We start from the raw sequence: 21,324 nt of genomic DNA, 5'->3' as shown, positions 1-21,324 counted from the left end.
GCTATTCCTCAAGGCATATTTTCTCAAAATTAAAGTAATTGTAAAAATTTTAGCTAAGAAAAAATAAGAATTAGAATCCTTTAGAATCATCCTATAGCTTTATTCTCATCTAAACTTGATGTTGTAGATGGTTGTCACTTATTTTATATTTTTATCACCACAGCTACCTTTATTCATTTTTGTGTGTAACTAAAACAAATCCAACACTTTAACCCTGAAGTGTTAGTATATTAGCCAGTCTCAGTTCCAGAGTGGGAGACGGGGGTCGCTTTGGGGCCTTCCTGGAAACGGAGGCAGGGGCCCTGAGTTGGTCACCAAAGTTCTTAGGCCTCTCCATTTCTCTTTGAGTAAATTTTTTTCCCCACATAAATTTCTAATTTAATTATTTTATGTAAGTTTTCAAAATTATCGACATAAAGTTGATAATAACATTCCATTTGTTTAGTCTCTATAAGAAATTTATACATGGTATTATTAATTACAAATACATTTATTTATGTTTCCCCTTCTTTTGATCTGTGAAAGTAGGCCCCGGGAAAAGGTCAAGTTGGGGTTAGAAGTCAATGTATCAAGAAAGTTACAAAGGTGATACCTGCCCTGAGGGGGAAGTTGGACGAATGTTTTAGATTCCCTCCAAATCTAACAATCTTTGTTTTTGAAAGCTGTTATTTAGCAAAAGTAGTAGTTGTAGCTAACTCCAAATTGTGACTTCCTTTTATACAAGTATTCCTTAGAAATATAAAAAAAATCCATGATCAAAAATAAAATATCTTAAAGTTCAATAAAATAGATTTTATTAAGAATGCAAACTACAAACCTGGTGCCTTCTGGCAAATCATAAAGAAAGAGAAGATCTCTTATTAATGTTATAGTAATAATATGTTTGATATTTGTTATATTTACTAGTAAGGTAGTTAGAACTCTATATATTTTAAAGATGTAATTAATTCTTGTGACATGCTTATAAGTCAAAGTGAAGGCATAATTATTCTTATTTTAAAGATAAATAAAATGCAGCTCAAATTTATAATGGGATTACCCCAAGGACACACAATAGTGAAAGGGTAGTGCTGAAGTCTGCACATTCTTTTTTGGTTTTGGTTTTGTTTTAAATCCTCACCTGAGGATATTTTTCCTTTGATTTTTAGACAGAGTGGAAGAGAGAAAGATAGAGAGAAACATCCCTGGGCCAGGGAGGAGCCTGCAACCAGGGTACATTCCCTTGACTAGAATCAACCCAGGACCCTTCAGTCCTTCACAGGCCTACACTGTATCCACTGAGCCAAACTAGCTAGGGCCAAGTCTGCACATTCTTAGTAGAGAATTAGCTTACCTTAATACCAAGGACTATTTTATTATATATATATATATATATATATATATATATATATATATATATATATATATATATATATATATATTAGAGGCCTGGAGATAGAAACATCAGTGATGAGAAAGGATCATTGATTGGCTGCTTCCTGCACGCCCCCTACTGGTGATGAGCCCACAACCGTGATATGTGCCCTGACAGGAATGGAACCAATGACCTCCTGGCTCATAGGTCAATACTCAACTACTGAGCAACACCAGCCAGGCACCATGAACTATTTTTATATTACTTAAGGAATATAGCATTATCTTCAGTTATTTCAATATTGAATTAAGATTATTATAATTAATAAGCAATGACTATAAAATAATAAAATAGGGTAAAAATAGATTGAAATATTCTTCAAATTTCTCATAAAAATAATCGACTATCCCAGAATGGCATTATTCAAAAGCACTGTTTTATAAGTATAATATGCAAATAGCTTAAAGACCCTTAATTATTAAAATAGATTCAAAATCAACTATATATTTTGAAATCCTTTCAGAAAGGATAACTGGATAAATCATTTCTTTAAAAACGTCATCAAAATGCTGTTCATTTTTGTCATATTATTTGTCTTGATAAGTAAATGTATAAGATTGGGAAGCTCTTAAAACAACAGCTAGCCCTAGCTACTGTGCTCAGTTAGTTGGGCTTATCCCATATTCACTGGTTTGATTCCGGATCAGAGCACATGTCCAGAAACCCATCTTTCTCATCTCTCTCTCTCTCTCTCTCTCTCTCTCTCTCTCTCTCTCTCTCTCTCTTCCCCTCCCTCCCTCCCTCCCTCCCTCCCTCCCTCCTTCTCTCTCTCTCCCTCTCTCTCTCTCTCTTCCTCCCTCTCCCTCTAAAAATCAATAAAAAATGTATTAAAAAACAAAACAAAAAGAGCTGAGTGGTGAAAGGGAACACATAGGGTCTGATAACTTTTTATGTTAGTAGTAGTATACATTTTGTTTTATTTTACATTTCATTGTATTTATACATTTAGTTTTATTTATACATTTAGTACTATTATAATCATATTATATATTTACCATTTCATATTATACATTTACTATTTACTTATAGTTATTATTTATTTATGTTCACTATTTGCATTGAATAAAAGTATAATAATAAAAATTACTATCCAGACCTAAACAAAATACACTATTTGGTACTTGGTAAATGCCTGCTATAATGATTTAGTCCAATAAATATATCAAGATTCAAATACAATTTTGACAAAAATCCTGAAGGGTCACTGTTCTAATCTCAATTTTGACTCTCAAAGAGGTAAGATGCTATGCCTAAACAGAGAGACAGGAGAATATTTAAATATAAATAAAAATGTTTACTTTGTGATTGACCACTAATTATGTTAATAAAATCTTGCTTAAAGCAGAGGGTAGAGAAGTATCTGGTTACTGAATTTAATGATTCTGTGACATTTCTAGCATTTGGTTTTTATCAATGGCAGAGGACCTCATTCTTGGCTGGCAGCATAATCGCTTGGTGTTCATGTCGAAAATATTGATTCCTAGTCTTCCTCTCCTCTCCCACTTTGCCCCTTCGGCCTAAGGTAAAGTACAACTCAAATATGAGGACCTCAAGGATAGGCCATAATAAAAAATATTTAAAAATCTTTTATTGCCCCTCGTTTATCTCTGCTGGTACAGAAATTGGGAGATTCCTAGCTGTAGATAGAATTCTTAACGATGTCAATGTTCCTAGTGTTTAGCTCAGAGCTTAGTGTACATACGGTTCATTGTACGTTTATTGAATTGATTAAGTGTGTGTGGGGAGGGAATAAAATGAAAAAAGATTCCTGCCTTCTAGCAGCTTTCTTTCTCTCCTGGGCGTAGTGAGAAATACACATAAAACTACAACAGTACACCAATGTATCCTTGAGTGCAGCAGATGCCTCAGAAAGCAAATATTCCAGAAGTTCTGAGTTGGAAGAAATCTGTGGAAGCTTTGTTAAGGAGAGAGGCCTCTATGGATATAAATTTGGATCCATAAATTCAGATGCAAAAGCATGCCTGACTGTGGAAGCAGCTGAGCCTATGAGTAATGATAGAACGAGCTCTCTATCTGAGAGACAACACGGACCCAGTCTAACGGGGCTGAGCATTTGTTGTCAGAAAACGGAAGAATGAAATGTCAAAACTGAGATAGAATTTTAAATTCAGGGGTGGGGTGTGTATAAAAGGTCAGGTTCATTTTGCAAGTGATCATTTTAAAAATGTATAACTGAGCAAATATTCAAGAGACAGCCTTGAGAATTTCATGTATACCCAAGAGAGGGCAAAAGGATATTGCTAGCTTTCCAAAGCAGGTTTTTGGAAAGAGAGTGAAATAATGCTGTCCTTTTGGCCTGTGTACACTAATGTTTATTTTTTAAATTAGTTTTTTAGTTTCAAAAATAGTTGCAATACAGAATCTGGTTGTATTTCTTTGTGTCTTTTTTTAATTGTTGACACTATTACAAATGTTCCCTATTTTGTCCTCTTTCGTCCCCTCCACTCATCCTCTGCCCCCCTACACTAAAGTTTAGAAGTAGTGTGACAAAGTTCAGAATTATGTCATTTCTAATGAATTTTCCCTGCTATGTATGTCTTTGTTGAAATGAAAAGAAGATATTCTTTAAAGTGCCTTAAAATAGATATTGATGTGCTCTGTAATGTTTTTGATTTCAAACTCTCTGGGTTTTTCTTCACTCAATATCTCTTCCAGTTTTAACATCCATCATTTTACCTCTCGTCTCTGGATCACCCTTGACTGCTACCTAGTCAAACTACTCAGTAAAGAGATCCTCAACTTACACAAACTCACATTTGCTCTACCACAGGATCTTAAATCTAGCCATGTAGACTCTACAAAGATTTTATCTTTTGAAATTGAAATGAACTTGAGGCTAAGACAGGCAGTAGCCTGCATATATTTGTTTTTGACCCAAGTTATAAATTTATGATTCCATTGGGGAAAAGTATTAAAGAAAAAGAGCAAACCCACTTTCTCAAAATCTTATCATATTTGAAAACCTGAAAAAAAGGGAGAATTTTTATTTATAACATTTCCAATCAAGTTCAACTAATTTTGCAAGCTGTGACTTTGTTAAAGAACTCAGACTTAACATCTTTGGCCAGCTCTGTGCTGGAAGATTATGGCTACACTCAGATAACTGCTGGAAGAGAAACACTGGGCACTTCAAAGAGCTGCGTGTAGAAACAGACAGCTCTGATGCAACCACGAACAATACAAATGCATAATGAATTGTAATAGATAGTGTCCAGAGCTGGGGAGGACAAGACTCTAAAAAGGTTATTTAAACTTTCCATCTTGGCTTCTTGGCAGTCACTTTTTAAGTAGTCCTTTGGATTTCTTCAAACAATTTCAAGTCATCTATCTTCTGCAAAGAAGCCAAGAAAATAACAGCATCACCCTTAAAAAATGAAATAGCCAGTTGTTTACCAGCAAAATGAGTTTATTCAGGAACAGTGAAGAACTGTAATTCAGAACAAGCAGGCTATAGCAAAACCATAGGCAAGTCTAGAGGACAGAGGAAGGGAGCTTGCTTTTATTCATAAAAGGGGAAAGTTGAGAGAGGCTGCAATAAGCAAAACTAGAGGCCTGGTGAACAAATATGTGCATGGGTTGGTTTCTGCTGATCCACCCTGATTGGAGCCAATCAGGCCAGGCCGGCCAGGGGGAGAGACCATGGGCAATTGGCAGGCCGGCCCCCTGGTCGAACTCCCAGTTGAACTCCCAGTTGAGGGGACAATTTGCATATTAGCCTTTTATTATATAGGATGTCTTTTAGAGGAGACCTGGAGTTGGAAGTATAGTGGCTTTCCTTTGGTTGAGTTTTGGCTTTTCTTTGACTGGGTCTGTTGCTAGGCAAGGAGAAAATCTTTTACCTGTTGGAGTCCTCAAGGTTCCCTGAGTCGTAGTGCCTGGGAGCTCCCCATTCAGGGCTTCCCGAACCCATTTTAAATGAGGTTTTCCTTATTCATCTTCACAATAGCAACTAACTACCATGTGATTAAGATTTGCTAGGTTCCAGGCACTATCTAAAGCACTTTGTAGACATTAATAGTAAGAAAAAAAGAAGTATGGTTAATATTATAAAATAATACTGTTATTTGAATGATGAGAAAACTCATAATCCCTGTTGTAAAAATTACTTCAGAATATTATAGTGTAATAAAAATGAGCCAATGTAAGGTGAGTAGCGCGGCACTATAATAGTGCTCTTATTAGAAGATGCTATTTAACTTGGGTAGTACAGCACCATATTAGGCTCTTATGAGAAGATGGTCTTTATTTTCTACATAAAGGGTAATATTGACTCATAGCATGTAATATCTAAGGCAAGACGGCCACGACCCATAACAGCCAAATAAAGAACAGATCCTTCATTATTAGTCTTTTTCATTTCTGTTTAACTCTCATTCAAATGTATTTTTATCAAATATCCATGATGGCCTTTATGTAAGATATTTAAATAAAGGAAGTTTTGATCAGACAAAATGGAAACAAATGAGATTTATTCTTTTCCAACTTCCTATTAAGTTAAATATGTAATTGAACTTTTATTGTGTAATTCTGTACTTCAGCACATGAAGTATTTATTCTATCTTGTAACAAGAAGAACAACAAACAGTATGAGGAGGTAACTTACAATTTAAATAATTGCTATCTCTTAGGACTGGTTGATTGTAATTGTGCTGTTGTATATAAAAATGAAATAATCAACAAATCAATGAAACAAAAAACAGCCAGTGCTTCAGATGAGTTCTATAGCTGTCCATTTTTTACAGGACATAGCCCACACTTTTACTCATGGGTAAGTTTAGAGATTATTCAGCCCAGCTAGCATGGCTCAGTGGTTGAGCATCAACCTATGAACCAGGAGGTCTCGGTTCCATTTCCAGGCAGGGCACATGCCCAGGTTGTGGGCTCGATCCTCAGTTGGGGGTGTGCAGGAGGCAGCCAATCAATGATTCTCTGTCATCATTGATGTTTCTACCTCTCTCTCCTTCTCCCTTCCCCTCTTAAATCAATAAAAATATTTTTTAAAAATAGATTCAAGAAGTTTCAGAGAAGTCTCTATTTGCATTGATTCATTACCACAATTATTGATCTTTGGTGGAGAGAGGCCTAGGCCTTTCCAACTACCCTGTAAAATAGGGGTTTGCTGTATTTCTATTACTGAGAAGTCTAAACTCCATTCACCAGTCTCAGTATTGGATCTGTCCAAATATAGGGAATTGTATTACTTTATTTTATAGCTATGCTTTGAGATTTCTTTCTAAATGTTATTTTTCTCAATAAAGAAGTGCATAATATGAATCATTCTTTCCATTAAAAAAGTAACATTCATTCAACAAAAAATGTGTAAATGACTGTACTTATACAAATATTTTGTATACACCTGAGACAGGAGTTTTTCTTTTTAAAAAATAATATGTTTTATTGATTTTTTACAGAGAGGAAGGGAAAGGGATAGAGAGTTAGAAACATCGATCAGCTGCCTCCTGCACACTCCCTACTGGGTATGTGCCTGCAACCAAGGTACATACCCTTGACCGAATCGAACCTGGGACCCTTGAGTCCCCAGGCCGACACTCTATCCACTGAGCCAAACCGGTTAGGGCAGCAGTTTTTCTTTTTTGAGAGAGATTATGATAACTTTTCTTGGTGTAGTACGGCAGCACATGAAGTATTTACCTACTTGAGGGAGCAAAGTTGTGCAAGTATTGTGTTATATTTACTTATTTATTTACTGTATAAATAAGCAAACCTGTCTAACTCCCAAGATTCATTATAAAATTAAAAATAAAGTTACTGATAAATCCAGGTAGATGTTTTTAACTTGAAAGTTTCTTTAAAGATTCTTGCATATGCAGGGTACATGTGAAAATGAGTCACAGTTACACCACTACTGATTTGTGCCTGCCATGTATGATTACTGGTACTTAACATAATTATGAATAATTATGATTCAGAATGTGAAAAGCCACACAAGGAAAACGGGCCAATTCTGTTATGTATCATGTGTAACCAAGACAACCAGTCTTTTGTTTGTTTACTGGTTATGAAAATGCTTACTCTAATACAGCCAAAGACTACTCCATAATAATTATTCATGTTATTTAGTTATTAACTTACTTCTTGAAGGAATAAAACTGGAGATTCTTTTTAGCCAAAACCAGGTACCTAGCTTATACTCATATGTATTTGCACATAGCATATACATGGCATATAAGCATACCTGCAACTTTTTAGATCCTTTACCCTGATTTACGCTCAATTTTTATTCTCTCTTGTAACAACAAGAACAACAACGAGCATGAGAAAGTGAATTACACTGTTACATTTTTCAGCACTTCCACTCTTATTTGGCAGACAGTTAAAAGAATTACTGCTAAAGGTATGAGAATATCTTTGCGAACTTCATGTTTCTCATTTCTGGGCTTAATCTTAATACTGGACCCATGTTTTCAGTTTTATATACACCTTTTGAGTAAACTCATCCATTTTCATGGCTCACCTAGCATCTATTCTCCCAATTTTACATCTCCATTTACAATAATTTAAATTATTTATATTAATAATATATTAGATATTTAAATTATGAAAGTTCACAAGTTAAAATCTGAGTTCATCAATGTTTGCACACTTTTCTTATTACTAATAAATCATTATCTTTTGAATAACATAGTTATCCAGCATTTACAAGTGATGTCTTCATTTCTCCTTTCAATCTCTTATCAACTTTTGCTGACTCTTCCTAATTCTCAGAAAACTTCAAGCTTTTAGTCCTTAAATCTATTAGTACTTGGTTCATGTCACTTTGCAATGAACAAATGGGATGAACAAATAATTAAAGCTAATCTTTAGCAAACCTTTATGATTGTAGTATAGGGTATGCCTCACCAAAATTAATTTAACAATTAGGAAAACATGTTGTCAACTTCTTCATCTGGTGGCAAAAAATAACTTTATAATCATTATAGTGGTCAGGAAACACATTTTCGCATTTTCAGTCCCAATAAGGTAGGAGATCAATAAGTATTTTTTGTTTAGCAATTTAACTCCACTAAAAGGATCACTGTGTCTCCTATAAGACAATATAATAATGTTGCTTTGGAAACCATTTCTACATGTTTTTCATAATCTATACCAGTGATGGCGAACCTATGACACACGTGTCAGAGGTGACACACGAACTCATATTTTTGTTGATTTTTCTTTGTTAAATGTCATTTAAATATATAAAATAAATATCAAAAATATGTCTTTGTTTTACTATGGTTGCAAATATCAAAAAATTTCTATATGTGACACGGCACCAGAGTTAAGTTGGGGTTTTTCAAAATGCTGACACGCCGAGCTCAAAAGGTTCGCCATCGCTGATCTATACTAATAAAAGGGTAATATGCTAATTAGAGTGGACATCTTCCAGACAAAGTCATGGTGGCAGGGCCGAGGCAGAGGCAGTTAGGGAGGATCAGGCCAGCAGGGGAGGGCAGTTAGGAGGCAATCAGGCTGGCAGGGGAGCAGTTAGGGGCAATCAGGCAAGGCAGGCAGACAAGCAGTTAGGAGATAGCGGTCCCGGCCTATGGGATGGGGCCTAAACCGGCAGTTGGAATCCCCCGAGGGGTCACGGATTAGAGAGGGTACAGACTGGACTGAGGGATACCCCCCTCCCCTGCACAAATTTTGTGCACTGGGCCTCTAGTAGCATAATAATATTCTAAGGATATTCTATTTTACACTTCTATGCTTCTTCAATGTCCACCCTCTGGGCTTGCATGAAAGCTCCATAAGGGTGGCATTTCTAATTGCTTTTTATACTTCTCTACCTATAACACTTCAAACAGTGCCTGGGAAGAACCTGTGGCTTTGTCCCCTGCCTCACACTGGAGAACCACTGTCCTCTATTTCAGAAGGTCCTGAGCAGAAAGAAGTTATAGAAACGCCACTGACCAAAGCAAACTAAGGACCGGACCTTCCCTAATTTCTTGGGTGCTTAATTCCATGTGTTCTGCTCTAACTCATGGGATATGGCACAAGAGTAACCCAACAATTGACTGGTGATGGGTGTCCCTCCAGGTGGGCTGGGAAAGGTTGGAAGAAATTCACTTCATAAAAATTAAAGAAAGGTAAATATGCTTGCAATTCATAGGTGCAATTCAGTATTTGCTAAATGAGTGGTTAACTAGGAATATAAATTTCTAGTATATATAATTTAATTTTTGTGGCATATCATTTATTTACTAAATAGTTCCCATTCTCACATAATCTATAACCTCATTCATGTTTTAAGAGGAAAAGAAAGAATCAATTGTATCTCCTCCCCCACAAATATTTTCACTCTGCTTTAAAAAGCAACTGTGTTCCCGAACACTGGAAACTTTTAAACATCTGTCATGGAAATACTATATTTGGCACAATACACCAATGTATCTTCATGCTTAGTCATTCCGGAACCTGATGAGCCAGCAGCTTGAGTGTTGAGCACATCCCTGATATGTCCAGATCACAGGGTTTCTTCCACGGAGTAGAGAAACACAACACCTCCCATTCAGGCTATGCTAACACATTAAGTGTTCCTTGAAGAAAGCAGCTGTGACTAAATTGAATAGCTTTCCAAAGAGGAAGAAGGAGAAAGCAGCCCTTCCAGGGTAGGGAAGCATGGTGACTGATAGAGGTAGGGGAGATGATTAGATCTGTGTGTCCTCATCTCCCTTCTTCAAAGATGGACATTCCAGAAAGAGAAATATATTCGAAACACTCAGATAAGTATAAGCCTGAGAACACTAAAGCATGTAGCCTAAGTTCTGAGACCTCTGGAAGGAGCCAGCTTGGTGACATACCAATGAAATGGAATAGCATGGCCTTGTTGCAAGGGATTGGAGAGATAAGTGAGCGCAACACAATGTTCCTTCCTTCTTGCAGTCTTCCTTGGCCTGAAACTCTTAAAAGGTATTGAGAGAGCCCAGCAGCTAACAGGCTGGCCTGGAGCTAGGACAAAGAGCACTAGTGTATGAGGATGTCTCAAATGCAATAAAATCCTGTTGCATCATAGTGGTAACAAGTACAGGCACCAGTCTGGCCGAGCAGGACCCAGAGGTGAGCGCTCCACTATCCCTTTCCTCCATGAGTTCCCATAACCCCCATGTGCCCAGAGGCCACATTGTTGAGATAAAAATCCGAGAAACTGAACATTTTTTGGAAAAAGACAGAATCGTGTACAAGTGATACAAGGAGCAACCAGATTACTTCATCGGTCCCACCCCACCCCATCCCCCTATCCCTGCCTGCCGCCATGTCATTCACAGGTGAGACCTCATAGGGATTAGAGTGATTCAGCCATCCTTTCATTAAGCACACAGTGACATGAAGAAGAATGTGCTTATTCAGGACAAGGCAGAGAAAGGGATGAGCAGCCACGGCTTGCTTCAGTCTGGAGAGAGGAAAAAAAAAAAAAAAGAACGAGGAAGTTGGTACCCAATGTTCTGATTCTGTGCGGCTTTTTCCATCCTCACCCTCTTTTTCTTTTTTTTTTCTTTTTTTTTTTTTTTTTAAATATATTTTATTGATTTTTTACAGAGAGGAAGGGAGAGGGATAGAGAGTTAGAAACATCGATGAGAGAGAAACACCAATCAGCTGCCTCCTGCACAGCCCCCCTACTGGGGATGTGCCTGCAACCAAGGTACATGCCCTTGACTGGAATCGAACCTGGGACCGTTCAGTCTGCAGGCCAATGGTCTATCCACTGAGCCAAACCGGTTAGGGCCTCACCCTCTTTTTCAAGCTGCTCCCTTTCCACCTGACAAGGTTTGGCTGGCCACAAACTGTGAGAAAAGTGTGGCTGAGAAGGCCAGGGTGTCTCTCCTGGATCTCTTTGATTGCTGAAGTTTTGTTGTTGTTGTTGTTGTTAAGAAACACCCCAGCAGCTTCCTGCTTCTTATAAAAAACAAACCACAAAACCAAAATTGCATTTTTCAACAAGTCTATGAATCATTCCTTTTTCCTCTTTATTCTAAACTTTTTCTAAAGCTAGTTACTGATTTCTTCTTTCTTTCCTGCCTTCCTTTCTTCCTTTTTTCTTTCAACATGGTACCAGTAAGAACTTCACAGGGAAAATAAAAGGGTTATGTATTATATTTAGTTCTAATTAACAAGACAAAAAAAAGTAAAGAAATAGATGATCTGTACAACATTGAAACCATTAAGACCTAATGACATTTATGGCCCAATATATCCCCAAACTTCAGTATTCACATTTTCAAGTGTACATGTTATGTTCACCAGTATAAACCATATGCTGAGCTATATAATAGTAAACCTTAGTATATTTAAAAGATTTGCACTCATACAAAGTATATTCCCTAACTGCAATGGAAACAAACTAGAAATTAGTAACAATAAGATATTTAGAGAAAATGTTGCATATTTGGAAATTAACACACTTCTAAATAATTCATGGTGAAAAGAGAAATCACAAGGGAAATTACAAAATATTTCAAACTTTATGCTAATAAAATACATCATATGAAAATTTGTTGGATGCAACTAAAACAGTACTTGCAGGAAATTAGCATTACAATCACTTGCATATCTTAAGGTGACTGATTTAAATCAGATTTTTCAAAGGTTAGCTACCTTTTCTAATTTAAAGAAAAATGTCAGTGGAAATGTAGACAAATCTTGATAATGTATATAGTATGGATATACAGTATGAGTATAAAGAGGGTCTTTTAAAATAAATGCTAGGATTAAATGTGTTGTAACAATATTTGGGATGAACTTTCTTCAGTGTTTAAGTATTTCTGAAATGTTACTAAGTCAGTTAAAAAAAATTTAGTATCATACCCAGAATTATTTTTGTGTGTGTGAGCATTTAATAGAATATAACTAACTAGAGGCCTGATGCACAAAAATTCATGCAAGAGCAGGCCTTCCTTCTCCCAGCTGCCAGCACCGGCTTCCCTCCAGCACCCAGGACCCAGGCTGCTTCCCTCTGGCCGCCCACAGGCACCTGGGACCTGGGCTGGCTTGCCTCTGGCCCTGGCTTCGTCAGGAAGGACGTCCGGAATGATGTCCAGAAGACATCCAGTCTAATTAGCATATTACCCTTTTATTATTACAGATACCTAAAATAAAGTCAAATGAGAAACAAACAAGAGAAAAAACTTACCTATTTACACAGCACCTAGTTTATTGTTATTGTTTGGTACAAACACCCCCATATAAATAATGCTATTTATATACTAAATTCCAGGCACAAATCAAAACACAGTGGAAATTTATGCAGATAGACACAAACTGAAATTCACTGGTTTAGACACTGAATTGAATTGAATGGAAAAGTGGGTGGATTTTTCTGGGTTTAATAATTAGTAAAAACTGGTAGTCTTCTGTAAATATCCAGAGACTTTTCAGGGCTTTTAGGGTGCCTATAGTATTTCTCTTTGTTCCTAGTATTTGAGTTCACAGATCATTAGTGGATAAGTATCATTTGTGTTTTTTTGTTTTTGTTTTTTTATCTTCCCTCCCCTCCCCTCCCTTTCCCTTTCCTTCCCTTCCCTCTTCAGCAGTGAAGAGCTAAGCATCTTATCGTGTATGTTGTTTTCTTTCTGCTTTTTATTGGGAGAAGGGTCTAAGGTATTTTAAAAAGGCCCGTAGGTTTAACATACATGCAAAATGATAAGTGTCTTAGAAAAAGCTGAATACACCACCTGGCCATAATCATATTAAAGGAATTATGCTAAAAGTAACTTGAATCAATGTCAACGTCCAAACATTTTTTGACATTTATGTAGTGCTTCATATTTGCAAAGTGTTCATAACTATAGTTTAATGATAAGCATTCACTCAAAGATTTACTGAATATCTGCGCTATACATTTTATTAGCAATTACAGTTGACCCTCGAACAATGTGGATTTGAACTTGTGTTTTAACACAAGTTATTTTTTTAAAAAAGCACTACTTTTTGTTTTCTTAAACGGAAACATCATATAATGGGTTCTGAACCTTTCGTGGGATAAAACGCCCAAAAAAACCAATGAGTCCCTCCCCCAGGAAACACATTTGCATAGGCTCTTCCACTGTCTGCACAGCCCCAGGTGGTTGCCAGAGCCTTGGAAGCCGAAGGACGGGCTGAACCAGGTGCAGAAACTTCTGGCCACGCTAACGAATGGGAAAATAGGTAGGCCTCCTTGGGGACTAAAGCACTGCTACCCCACCGTCCAGGCTCTCCATTCTATGGAGGTCTATGCCCATGCCCTGAAGCCTCAGGAACTAGAGAGGGCTGTCCATCTGCCCCGGTCCCACCCTCACAGCCCCGTCAATCTTTCATCTCCTGCCTTTCTTTCCTTTCCTTTACATTCCTTCATGACTCTCCTCAAGGCCTGAGGATTTGGGACAAGTATCATTTGTTAAGAGAATATTTGGACACAGGCTTTTAATGCAACTTCAGTAGCTAAGTTATAACTAGAATGTCCTTTTTCAATATTCAGCATTGATGCTGTGCCCCTTCTGTAAGCCCAGGTCAAATTGTTATCTCTTTCTGGTAGCCTTTCCTAAAATCCACTCCACATCCCCAAACACACAAGCTCTTGCCTTCCCATTCGCTGTATAATCCTAGTTTATTATGTTTTGCATAATAAAATACAAATGTTGATTCCATTGCAGTTAGGTATCTTAGCTATTTGTATTTCCCTTATTCCTTTTTGATATATAAATGCTTGACATTAGGCACTCAAAGTACCTATCACAGTGACTTGTGTATAGTAAGTGTGAACAGCATTGGAAATGAGCGACAAATAAAAATAATAGTGGCAATTACTAACAATACTGACTTTTTCCTAAAAGAACCTAAGAAATGGAGGTGACAGACTTTCTAGTGTTTATTCTTATCAACCAAAAAAGAGGTTGGTTTCTGTGGCTGCCATGTGCCATGAAACCTCCCCTGCCCCCACAACCCTGAGGTGCAAGCTTGAAAAGCACTCTTTGAGTTTACCTAATATATGGTATGGTAGGGGACTCAAACTACAAGCTAAGAAAAGAGTTTACATTTTTTTAAAATATATTTTATTGATTTTCTACAGAGAGGAAGGGAGAGAGATAGAGAGTCAGAAACATCGATGAGAGAGAAACATTGATCAGCCGCCTCCTGCACATCCCCCACTGGGGATGTGTCCACAACCCAGGTACATGCCCCTGACCGGAATTGAACCCGGGACCCTTCAGTCCACAGGCCGACGCTCTTTCCACTGAGCCAAACCGGTTTCGGCAGTTTACATTTTTTAATGGTTAAAAAGTAGCGAATAGAAGAATATTATGTGGAAATTATATGAAATTAAAATTGTAGTGTCAATAAAGAAAAAGTTTTTGGAACAAGTATACTCATTTATTTGCCTACTGTCTATGGTTGTGTTTCTGGGACAACAGAATCAAACAGCTGCTACTATGAAAACGGTGTGACTCCTAAAGTCTAGAATATTAAGTTTGCCATTCCTGATATAGTGACTATGTCATGGCAATATGCCACATCAAATTTCGTCCTCTAACCTTTATATTATGTACATCGGATAAAAATCTCATACGCACAAAGGTTTACTTTATTTACTTATTATTTTCACAATGGTCTACATTACTGGGGAAAGACAATGAACAAGTCTAGTGCTACATATTTTTTTACTAGGCTGCAGTTTCTACCTCATGTATCCACTTTGTTTCATAACCTCTAACATCACAGCGAATTCTGGACAGCAATCATAAAAACATAGGGTGCAAAACTGTAAGTGGATTTATGTACTTTCATCAGCACTGTTTGAGTAATAGTTTACTGTTCACTGTCCTACTGACAGTAATTAATAGCATCATCTTTGAAAAGAAATGTGACACACATTTTGAAGCACGTCTTACCTGTGGGCTCTCAATAAATATGAGTATTTTAAACATTTTTAAAAGCCTTAAGAATAATACAATAGTACTTGTTCTATTCTAATGTAGGTCATTTCCTGTCTGTGGATGATGTAGAGGAATAATAATATTGTAAATTAAAAATGAGAGACATGGACAAGAAGAGAACAGAGGGCTAAAAAATAAAAAATAAAAATAGGAGTTTTCGGGAGCAACATGTCTTCCTTTTAACAGATAAGCTATTCCACAAGAGAAATTGTTATTACCTGTATGGTTTTTTGTTTGTTTGTTTGTTTTTAATAATAATGATTTGATGGCACTATAACAGCAAAAACTCAAAGAAAAAGAAAATGCTTTTCTTCCATTAAAATCTTTTGTGGAGGTGGCAGAAAAGAGGCTGGAGAAGGAAAACTGTGAATTGTGATAGAGGTTGATGTTCAAACCCAGCAACTTCTATGTGATTGAGAGTGCTTTAAGAATAGTATGAAAGATGTGAATCTCCCCCACTAATATTTTTTCATGCGTCTAACTGCTCTGAAAAGGTCATTTGTTGATAAGGAGTACTAAGTGTGAAATTAGGACATAGTAATTTCCTTGTAACACTCAGAATATTTCTAGGTAGAATTGTCAATTCCAACATCATCCCATATTTTTCTTAAAAGAAACGTTGAACAAATCCATGTGAAATAATTATGCATGACACCCCAATAGAGGAGTTTACTCTTTTTCATTCGATTATTAGTTATTATAATAAAGTAACCTCAAACATTGTCATAGCATTAACATACTGCTTCTCATTTCCTGTCTTCCCTCTCAGAAGGCTCTGCTTTAAACTATAGTCTAGGAAGAAAGAAAGAACATTGTGAAAAGGATTATGTGGTGTACAGAGTCCTGAAGTGCTACCCTCCTCAACCCCCGAGATTTCCTTCTTGATCCTGAGGACTACATGAATGTGATGAGCTGTCAGGTCTATATTTATGTTATGTTACAGGACAAATGGCATTGTGCAGAGGTCATAAAGGTTAAATCAGTTAAACTAAAGCAGGAAGAATAATATCTAGTTAGATTGAAGTGAATCGCAAGAGCTCTTTAAAAGCAAGAAGTTTTCTCTAGCTGGCAGCAAAAGGCAAAACCAGAGATAGCTGAAGTGAGAGAAGGATTCAGCCCACTGCTGCTGCTTTGAAGAAGAAGGGACTAGGTGAGAAGGAATTCAGGCGGCCTCTAGGCCCAGGGTGGACACTGGCTGACAGCCAGCAAGGCTTCAGGCCTGACAACTTAAATGAGCTTGCAAGAGGATTCTCCCCCAGAGCTTCCAGAGAGCTTTATCCAGCCAAAGCCTTGATCTAGCTATCTCAGCACCGAATCTGAGAGCATTGAATCCAATTGAGCCCACCAGCATTTTTGACCTACAGAACTATAGTTCTGACTTATAGAACTCGGAATAAGTGGGTATTGTTTTAAGTTGTTAAGTTTGTGGTGATTTATTATGTAGCAATAGAAATCAAATATTAAACAAGTACTTTTAACTATTAATATTTCAACATGTAGATTTATGGGTGTAGGATATGGATCTGAAAGCGTCAACACTTAGACAACATCAGATGGTACTAAAAGACCGAGTCAGGATTTTCAATACTTTCTGAGTTTCGATGGGGACAGCTGCATGAAAGCATTCTGCTGGCCTGATACCTAAGATTGAAATAGGAGGGAAATCTAATTGTGGATATTATTTTTAGTGTTCTTTTTCTGATTGGGAGTGGAAAAATAAACCTTTTCCTTTTTTCCTGATCTTTCCCTAGCCCTCAAGTTAGTATACTATGCTTTTGCAAATTAAAATGAACCATTCTTTAAATGGAAACATTCTCCCAGAGGCTTCCGAATTTAAGAACAAATACTTTCCTGAGTCTTTTAGCTTTCTTGTATCTATATAGTTCATTGTACCAGTTCAATGAGAATCTGTCCTCCTTTTTACCAGGACATAACTGGATAAATTGATTGTGCAGCCAATACCATACCTAGATGTGCCTTATATGAAAATAAATTTCATTTCATTAGTTCTGACAAATCCGCCATTAAGGAACAAAGGTTGTACATTATAGGTGAAACCAAAGGCCCATAAACAGTCCCAGAAAATTGGTCTGATCAGTGTTTTAGAGTTTACAGGTTATATATCATGTCACTCTTTGGCAGGCCAGATAGCTCTTTGTATTTTAGGTATCTTGAAGAGAGAAGAATTTATCCAATTTGTAGTTCCTACAGGTGAACTTTGTTGAGATGAATTTTGGGGGTTGGGTTTCTTAGTAAAAGTGAAATGTCATGAGTAAAGATTAATCTCTTTATAGTGCAATTCTTAACCTTTTTATATTAATGTCAACATTGGAACAATGTATGTTGATGTTTTCACTATGTATCTTTGCTCCACAACACCGACGTACATGTTTACATCCGGTTTTAGAATTGCATTATTGATCATGAGTAACGTGAGTAATAATATTACTGGAGTGATGCCCAACTGCGGCCGTTGCAAGAGAAAAATATTTGAATTATGCAATTTTTTGTCTCTGCCGATGCATGTCACCCAAAATGAGTTCGCGTGTCACCTCTGACATACGTGTCATAGGTTCTCCATCACTGACATAGCCCATGATCGTAGCCCATGGGAGAGAAAAAGAGAGAGAGACAGAACCATTGAATCTATGGAGCCTGAACCCAAAACCTGGGATGTGCCCAAACAGGGAACCGAACACGCGACCCTCCGTGACCCCTCGGCACCCAGGCCCGGGCTGGGTCTGCATTTCTGGGGCCTTCAAACCCTTCAGACCCGTGCTAAGCAGCTCACCAGCCTACACACCCCATGCGGCCCCAGGCATTTCTCTCCAGGAAACAATGTCTCAGCGGATTATGAAAAACGGATCAACCCTGGTCTCTAACCAATCACAGCGCGAGGCGGGGACAAGAAGTGATGCCCAGAGCCGGTATATAAACAGGCGGGTGTCAGCGCCTGGCACAGCCTTGCCAGTCCGGGCTGCAGGAGCTGCGAGTGAAGGCGCTGCGGAAGCGCACTGTGGCCTGTTACCGAGTCCGTCCCTTCGGTCCTCACCGTCAGGAGCTCACTTCAGGCCCTGTTTGCTCCAGTCCCATCGGAGACGTTTCCAGGGAGTATGGCTACAGACCAGGCCTTTTCCGATGGTCATGGTCACCCCCAGGGCAACCTGTGCTGGCAGCTGCTGCCGGCCGAACCGCCCCAGGGAAACCTCACTGGGGAAGAGCACCGGGACTCTGAGAAGGGGCATGTGCTCTTCAGAGCCTTCCAACACTCGGAGGACGCGGACCCCCTCCAGAGCGTGCACACAATGTCTGCGCTCCTCCATCGCTGGCTCAGGCCGGATGTGCTCACCAAGAAGCAGATCTTGGATAAGCTTCTGCTGGAGAAGTTCATGATCTGCATGCCCCTGGAGCTGCAGGTCTTGGTGAAGGAGAGGCGCGTGCAGAGCTGCGAGGAACTGAAGGTCTTGCTGAGAAATAAGGAGAAATCCAGGAATTGGAAGGTCATCACCGTGCAAGGGCAAAAGTACCTTCAGGAGAATTCCGATGTCCAGATGGCTGATGAGGAAGTTGGTGACACAGACTACGTGTTGGACTTGTCCATAAAGTCCCACTCCCCCATCAGTCAGATGGGGGTACATCCTGAGAACAGCCAGGAGGACAGTGGAGAGCCAGGGAACCAGTCAGGAACCAGTGACATGGTGTGGGGACAGGGGATGAATGTCTTCCTGCCAGAGATGATTCCCACGAAAAGTGATCTGGAGGGTGTGAGGCCCACGGAGAATTTGGTGAAGTTGGAGAAGGATGTGATGGAAGACAGGGTAGAGGCAGCAGTACTCACATCTCCAAAGCTTCCGCTTCCCAGCAGTCCTGGAGACTCGGTGCAGACAGAGGGGGAGCAGAACCCGCAGGAAGGAACTGGCCTGGAGCGTGTGCATGCCTGTGACATACCTCCCACCCGCGTTCCGGAGACACAGGCTTTGAGTCAGCCTCCAAAGAGAAGAGGCTCTGGGAATTTAGGAGGTGCCCCCAAGAGAAAAAGGGGCAACACTCCCACCCCCCAAGAAGAGCCTCAAGAAGGAGCCGTGTCGTTGGACAGAGGAGAAGTCACCAGACGGCACCGGTGCAATTCAGTGGGTGCATCAGGCACCGTGGAGCAAACTGGCCACCCTGTTGGGAAAGAACCCAGGAGAAAGATACCATATGAGTGTCAAGACTGTAGCAAAAGGTTCAGCTACAAATCACAGTTAGAACTTCACCAGAGGACACACATAGGAGAGAGACCCTTCCAGTGCCTTGACTGTCCCAACAGGTTCATTCAGGCCTCGGACCTCCGCGTCCACCAGCGGATCCACACGGGGGAGAAGCCGTTCTGCTGTAAAATCTGCCAGAAGAGGTTCACTCACGAGTCCACGCTGCGTGGCCACCAGCGGGTCCACACCCAGGAGAAGCCTTACCAGTGCGCCGTCTGCCAGAAAAGGTTCGGCCACCGCGGGAACCTGTCCACATGCGCACCCACTCGGGCCTGAGACCCTACCCGTGTCCCCATTGCCACCTGGCCTTCCGCCAACTGGGGACATTTAAAGGCCACCAAAGGACACATGTCAAGGAGGCGCCCCAGGGGCCCCAGGTCCCTTCTGACCAAGAAGGAAACTAACGGGTCTCTCCCTCTCCCTTCCTCTCTGAAATCAATAAAAAAATATATTTTAAAAAACAAAACAAAAATAAATAAATAAAATAAAATAAAATCTGCATTCACATCTAATCATTTTTACATTAAAGAAACCTAAAGAGAGTATGATTTGGAGTATGACATGCTACGATTCAGGAGCAACTATAATTGAATAACTGATGGCTGGTATTCAAGAAAATTATCTGATTGAGGGTAGAATGTGGTCAGTAAGAGCAACAGTGAAAACAATTTTTCTTTTAATTTATCTTTATTGTTGGAAGTATTACAAATGTCCCCTTATTTTCCCCCATTGACCCCCTCCACCCTGCACCCAGTCCTCCCCCCTCCATTCCCTCCCAGGCCTTTACAGAACTATTGTCTGTGTCTATGGGTTATGCATATATGCATATAAGTTCTTTGGTTAATCTCTCCCCACCCCGACCTTCCCTGTCCATGCTTCTGTGTCTCTGAATCTATTTTGGTCATCAGTTTATATGAGTGAGATCATGTGATACTTGTCTTTCTCTGACTGGTTTATTTTGCTCAGCATAATACTCTCCAGGTCCCTCCTTGCTGTCTCAGAAGGTAAGAGAGCCTCCCTTAAAACAAAATTTTTAAAAACTTATTTTTTTATGGGGCAAAAGGGCTAACCATTTTTGGTAAATTGCACGTGGGAAAAACTATATATATATATATATATATATATATTCTGTATTTTAATGCACAACTGTTAGGGATATATATATATACATTACTTTACCTTTGGATTTCTTATAGAATGTGTTTTATTTTGATGTACACATTAAAACTGGTTATAATATTTTAAATGACTTGAATACCTAGATGAAATTTTATTTTGTCAAATATTTAAACTTTCCTTGTCTGTTGTAATCTGTAGAAAGATTTTATTAGAAAGACACAATAGTTTTTCTTGGTTAGTTAGTAATGACTTTGTGACCATCAATTTTCTCTAGTGAGCCTTAGACACCAATCTATAATTTAAGAAATTACTATGGCATTAGCTTAATTACTTAGCCAGGAAAACTCCTTTTAATCAGTTACTAACAATCTAAAACAACAGGATATAACTCTTTATTTTTACTTTAAAAATAGCAATTACATTCAGCAAATGACCGGTTAAACACTTCATTACAGGATCAATGCAAAAGGAGAGGTCCTGTTATTGATGACATTGAACTTGTCTTTCTGAGTAAGCGTAGAGATAATGGATGAAACTGTCATTAAATGAAAACAATAATTTTACACTGTCTTTAGAGAAAATGTTTTTATTTAGAAGTATTGTATTTAT

At 38.6% G+C, this 21,324-nt stretch overlaps 1 protein-coding gene across 1 annotated transcript; it reads left to right on the top strand.

Moving 5' to 3' along the window:
- The first annotated feature begins 18,459 nt into the window (after positions 1–18,459).
- Positions 18,460–19,872, top strand: LOC132238846 (zinc finger and SCAN domain-containing protein 5B-like). Its single transcript, XM_059704876.1, has one exon. The coding sequence runs from the start codon at positions 18,460–18,462 to the stop codon at positions 19,870–19,872; it is 1,413 nt and encodes a 470-aa protein (XP_059560859.1).
- Positions 19,873–21,324: the final 1,452 nt, after the last annotated feature.

The sequence above is a fragment of the Myotis daubentonii genome, chromosome 7, assembly GCF_963259705.1.
Source record: "Myotis daubentonii chromosome 7, mMyoDau2.1, whole genome shotgun sequence".
Lineage (NCBI taxonomy): Eukaryota > Metazoa > Chordata > Mammalia > Chiroptera > Vespertilionidae > Myotis > Myotis daubentonii.
The sequence above is the reverse complement of the archived record's forward strand: the minus strand, read 5'-3'. Positions and strand labels throughout refer to the sequence as shown.

Bases quoted from the DNA above. Each gene is read 5' to 3' on its own strand.
- LOC132238846 (XM_059704876.1), top strand. From the start codon at position 18,460: ATGGCTACAGACCAGGCCTTTTCCGATGGTCATGGTCACCCCCAGGGC.